Source organism: Salmo trutta, chromosome 4 (genome assembly GCF_901001165.1).
Source record: "Salmo trutta chromosome 4, fSalTru1.1, whole genome shotgun sequence".
Classification (NCBI taxonomy): Eukaryota; Metazoa; Chordata; class Actinopteri; order Salmoniformes; family Salmonidae; genus Salmo; species Salmo trutta.
In genome coordinates this window covers 30,253,624-30,259,530 of record NC_042960.1, presented here as the reverse complement: position 1 = coordinate 30,259,530, position 5,907 = coordinate 30,253,624, and the positions used below count along the sequence as shown (strand labels likewise).

Below are 5,907 nucleotides of genomic sequence, written 5' to 3'. Positions count from 1 at the left end.
CTGTCAGATAGGGCCTCCCCTCATTACTACCCCCCAGACCACAATGCTATGTTGACACACAACACACTGACACTCTCAGACATAGAGGTTAATAGATAGTGATGGGGTAGGTTAGACATACCTGTGGATGTATATGTCATGGATCTCAATCTCACCCGGAGGATACTCTGCGTCTGGCTCTGGACCATAGCATGCTGGGTGGATGTTCTGGGGCAGGGGACCAGGGCTGGGGCTGTCCCTCATCTGTCAAAGAAAGGTATGACATTGGAGCACCTGTTTTATCTTAAACAACAAATCAATAACAACAGTAAACTGTCCACCAGTATGTACAATATCTGAAATAGTGTCGCTGTCAGCGCTACACAAATCAAGGCAATAATGTTGATCCTCTCACAGCTGAATTTCTCCCTTGTTCTCTGCTGAGGATTTATGCCAATTTTTCTGTTAAGCACTGATATGACATGTTCACAAACAAGTGCATCCGTAGACTAAAGGAAAATACCACTCAAAAACGATATTTTGGTATTTGTTTCATTAGTCCACTGTTGATAAAGTACCAAAACGTTTTGCATGTCAGCAATCAAGTTTTCAAAATATAGAACTTTCAAAATACAGAAAGTGCCACAGTATACCACAGAAAACGCATCATCCTGTGACACTTTCTGTATTTTGAAAGTTGTATATCTTGAAAACTTGATTGCTGACATGCAAAACGTTTTCAACAGTGGACTAATGAAACAAATGCCAAATGATCGTTTTTTGAGTAGTATTTTCCTTTAACGACCTGGGATTCTATGTTAAAGTGTTATACTAAGTGTTATACATTATATGCATCATTTCTATGACACAGTATATTTCATGAATCCCATCCTATCGGTATGTACTACACTCCATAACAGATGTTCTACTGTTGGCGGATGATGCAGATCCAAAGTGTTTTACCAGGACACAGTACGACTTCACCTGTTTCTGGGAGGTGCCAGACAACAAGTCTTATGACTTCTTCTATAGTAACGATGAGTATGTTCAGTATATTCTGGTCATTTACAAGACAACAATATTTCCAGCAAGAAATGAAATACACTAACGTGTATTACAGTTGAAGTGGACCTGACATACACTCCATTCTGCCAGTCACTGATGCCAGTCATATTCTCTCTGTCTGTTCAGTCGGGAGGAGAAGAGGTGTAATCTGATCCTCCAGAGGACAGAGGAGGAGGGGCAAGTCCTCCATGTCTGCTCCTTCCCTCCCTCTGATGTCTTCCTGTTCACCTTCACGCACATCAGAGTGATGGAGAGCAGCTCCAACTACACACTATACACACGCACTGTCAGCGTCGAGGACCAGGGTGAGAGAGAGAGAGAGAGAGAGAGAGAGAGAGAGAGAGAGAATGCACATTTTTGTCATTTGAAATCTAAAGTTCTTACTTTCCAGTAATGGGATATCCTCTCTGCTTCATTCTTTCTTCTCTCTTCTTTCTCCTCCGCCTCTCCTCAGTTCTCCTGGACCCCCCTGTGAATGTATCCCTTCACCCGACAGGGCAGACTGGGCAGTTCCAGGTGGCGTGGCACACACCCAGAGAGTGGGAGAACAACATGCAGTATGGGATACGTTACTCCTCCCAGAGCCTGAGGGAGAGAACGGAACTGGTAGGCCTACTGAAACTCGAAAACATCACCAATTGAACCCGTGAAACACGAAATCAACACCAATTCAACCAGTCAGATTAGCTGCAAGGGGAAAAAGACAGATGAACGGTTGGTAAAAAAAAAAAAATCTATCATGACTGGGACATTCACTATTAGTTTGTCTACTCAACTTGATGGTTGGCTACAGGGCATCCATTTGTGTCAGAAAGTCATCATCACCCAAACCCCATGCTGGTGTAGAACTCCTATGATTTCTGTACCCTCCCTGTCCCCAGATAAAGCCAGTGAGGTCCCAAATCCACAGCCTGGTCTCTCTGACGCCAGGGGAGGTGGTCAGCGTCCAGCTGAGGGTCAAACCCAACGGCTACAGCGAGAAAGAGACCAGCGGTCATTGGAGCGACTGGTCGGTCCCCAAAACTGCCATGGTTCCCCAGAGTGCAGGTCTGTGGTAGTATTTCTGTAAATGTGGTATAGAGAAACTGAATATGGTCACTTTCCATTACTGAGTTAGGTGATGGAGTTTTACTATAATTTTTCCCCAGCTGATATCTCATTGTTGTGCCACACTTCTGACCTGCAAAACATCAGCTGCCAATGGAATGGGCAGGCCTACAGAGATGATAACTACACCTTATACTACAAGCTGGGACCCAGGTATTACCAAATTCATTTCTCCAATGATCTTCATGCAAAACCCTCCTCAAAGTAATCTAAATGTAGTTTTACAGCCAAAACATGATCATTGGCTATTTAACCTCTCTTGTTGTGTATTCTCTGCAGTGAAAGTGAGGGCTGGAGAGAGTGTATGCAGAATGAGAACATCTCCTACCATTGCCGTTTCCATGGAGCAGAGTCCAGTGAGATACGGGTCAAACTCAGCGCTGGTCCTGCTACTCCCAGGCGGACCTTCTACACTGAGCCTTTCAGACTCAACAACAGCAGTGAGTCACACTGATAAAATACCAACTGGCAGCTGAGAAATCCTCCCTACCGTCTACCGGTATACTGCATTTCCAATGAGTAAAAAATGGAAAGTGGTCGAGTCTAGCATGCATCTTACTGTATTGCTGACAATGAAGGAAGATACTGATAGTCATCTGTAACAGACAGTACACTCTGTATTGCTGGACATACACTAATCATCTCTGCAAAACTCCTGTTGTCTCTCTCTCCTCTCCCTATGTTGCGGTCAGTTCAAACAGCCCCTCCTGGGAGGCTGAGGGGACAATGGGAGAAGGGCAGGCTGTGTCTGAAATGGGACACGCCCCTATTGGCCCTGTCTGTCCACCTGATGTACCAGCACCGCTACCAACCTCGAGAGGAGTCTGTCTGGAAGGTACAGAATTATCTAAATGATCTTCTGTTTACTTCATTCTGTTGTGTGGTATAACCCTGCCTCTGTCCTTATCGCATGTAAACAGAGAACTACATGTTTTGTCATGAGTTGGTATTTTGCAGTACACACACCAATCACCCACCAATAACTGGGTGCAATTGTGTGTTGTCCTCTCTCTCCAGCTGGTGATCCTGCAGGGCCCAGAGACCAGTACCTGTCTGGACATTCAGACTGGAGTTCAGTACTACATCCAGGTCAGAGCCAGACCCAACGGGTCAGTCTACGCTGGCTACTGGAGCGACTGGTCACCCCGACTCACTGTGGACACGCCCTCAGACATAGGTACAGTAAAACAATCACTTATTATGTTTAACTTCTGGAGATATCCTCCTTCTCAAACTCTTCTAGAATTATTTAATGTAACTCAACAGGTGCCCTCATCTCCTGCATCCCTCTCATGATGCTCGTTGTATCAGTCGTCTTTATCTCCATGCTCTCCAGGTACCTCAGGTAAAATGCATTTTTAATTTTGTTTCATAATAAAATCTGTTTTACCATGAATGTATTCTTACCACCCTATTCATGGACATGTGTACTGAAAAATGTTATCTTCTTCCACCAGTAAGCTCAAACAGTATCTGTGGCCACCAGTCCCAAACCTTGACAAAGTACTCCACGGCTTCCTGACAGATATCAACGGACAGACTTGGGTAAAAAAACGTAATTCATTACAGTACACCGTGGATTAACGGACCTAGGTCAATTGAAAGGGTCAAGTTTTAACAATGGAAATGTGTTCAATATGCAACACGTTTAGTTTATCGTTGTGCGCACGCATTGGAAACCATTGGATCTGAGTATGTCTGTACGCTCCCGTGTAACCTCCATAGGACCCTCCCTTCAACATCAAGCAGTGTTCAGAGGAGACCCCAGCCTGTGTCGTGGAGATCATGTCTGAGAGCGAGGCTCCAGGCAGAGGGATGCTTCCCAGGGAGTGCCCCTTACTAATCTCCCCAGAACAAGGCACTTCAGGCGGGGAGGAGGAGAGCCTGCCTACCCTGGTCCTGGAGGTCAGTCCGGACTACGTGACCCTGACCACGGATGATGTCATCCCCCGTCTCCGAGGGAACGAGTACGTGTACGATGGGGAGGTGTGGGCGGAGTCTCTGAGCCTGGGGGTGGGGGGAGAGGAGGTGCTCCAGGTGAGGTGTCACTGCTCCTTTACTAGGTCCTCCAGCTTCCCATCATCGTCCAGTACCACGGACATCCTCAACCACTCCTACCTACTGCTGGCCGAGCAGCCCATAGAGAGACTGGACTATCCAGGGCAGCAGGGCGCCCCCCAGGGCAGCAGGGTCTATGTCAACCTGGAGGGCACAAGCTCAGCAAACACAAATGCCTGATTGGCACTCTTTCACAGCACAACACAACAAGGGCACACAAATTCATGAAAAAGACATGGGAAAAATAGATGAAACCAAGTACAAAAGGGGAAGGCTTTAAATATCAAATGTGATATTCTCAAAACAAGGATGTATTTAGGATATTCAACTTTGCACAATGCTGGATGAAATATCTTAACGTGTCTAGGAAAATGTAAGACACAGCTCAAGTGTGCTTGTGGATATAAAAGGGACTTCGGAATGGACAGTTACAAAACATCAACACAATATCCATTACATCACTAATAAAACAGGTCATTGAATATGTTATTCATTTGTAGCATGTACAGTACATTGTAAAAAGGTGTGACTATTATAATAGATTTCGTTTGGGATTTGTGGGATAACATGCCAGGTGTACCCAAATCTGGATGAACCAAGAGGGACTTTGATATTTTCCTTGGACATACTATAATTATATCTATTTTGCTTGTCTTATGCCTGGCTATACAGTATATGTCTATCATTATCTTTTCACCCTACAAACTATGCTTTCTTCATTCTAGCCATGTCTGGAAAGCCATACCTGTGCAAGTAATGTGTTCAAGTAATGTACTCATGAGAACATGAAGAATGGAAAAGTAAACCTACAAGTATTGTTAAATATCTTGATGACATTTGTATATTCAAACAAAAATACAGAAAATCATAAAAGCAACAAGAGCAACACTAAAATGTTTGAATAGGGATAAATTAGGAAAGTCAAATGGCTAACTCTGATGAGGAACTCTAGTTCCCCCATCAACACAATGAGTTAAAGCCAGATCTAAATATCCTTCCAAAAGTTTGTAACAAGGGTAATTTTCAGCAAACACACACAAAACCAATTAAGTCATGATCCCGTGTGCTTGGATTAGAACAGAATTCCATAATAAAATCCGATGCCGTTTCCCTTTCAAATGCTTCCAAAAACGAATGGTGCTGACAACAATGACAACATTGAAAAGCATTCGTAAAATAATGATTAAAAACAGAGGATCCTTGTCCTAAAAAAAAACTCTGCCTCTCAGAAGACAGCATCAAACCAAACTGTGAGCCTCTAAAAGAGCCACCATATCACCTTGTATATGATCAGATTCATGGACACAGCCGTGAGTGTCTGTGGGATTCATGATCCCAGTCCTGAGTAGTACAGTAGTATTGGCTGTGGTCAAGGGCAGGCATGGGACTATGTGGTGCAACGGTTGACATGGAGAGTTTCAGTGTGAGAGAGGGATCTTGGTTCTCACAAAACAGTACATCGATCAATTGACCGGACAGAGATAGTCATGATAGAGCCCGTTTCCTTTTCCTATCTGGCTCAGGAACTGAGATACTTACAGTTTAATGCTTGACTGCAACTGAAAGCTGGTGATACTGCAGCTGTCATGAACTGAGAAAAAAAATCGTTATGTTAGGACCAACCTTGTCAGAAAACACAGGGTGGACCCCTGCCTGGACCCCTGGTGGTCTCTCTGTCGGCCTTGAGTGCTTAGAGCA

General features: G+C 44.4%; 1 protein-coding gene across 1 annotated transcript; it reads left to right on the top strand.

Moving 5' to 3' along the window:
* Positions 1-5,045, top strand: LOC115192210 (thrombopoietin receptor). The gene is made up of 12 exons (XM_029750450.1): positions 1-256; positions 900-1,020; positions 1,171-1,349; positions 1,499-1,650; positions 1,926-2,091; positions 2,193-2,304; positions 2,431-2,591; positions 2,844-2,986; positions 3,169-3,328; positions 3,418-3,496; positions 3,609-3,696; positions 3,877-5,045. Exons 1-12 carry the CDS (start codon positions 139-141, stop codon positions 4,387-4,389), a joined length of 1,992 nt encoding a protein of 663 aa, XP_029606310.1. The 5' UTR covers positions 1-138; the 3' UTR covers positions 4,390-5,045.
* The last annotated feature ends 862 nt before the right edge of the window (positions 5,046-5,907 follow it).

What these genes read in the sequence shown, in the direction of transcription:
- LOC115192210 (XM_029750450.1), top strand. Translation starts at nt 139, where the DNA reads ATGGATCTCAATCTCACCCGGAGGATACTCTGCGTCTGGCTCTGGACC. An exon ending in TTCTTCTATAGTAACGATGA is followed by an intron (nt 1,021 to 1,170) that starts GTATGTTCAGTA and finishes CTGTCTGTTCAG; the next exon opens with TCGGGAGGAGAAGAGGTGTA. An exon ending in TGTCAGCGTCGAGGACCAGG is followed by an intron (nt 1,350 to 1,498) that starts GTGAGAGAGAGA and finishes GCCTCTCCTCAG; the next exon opens with TTCTCCTGGACCCCCCTGTG.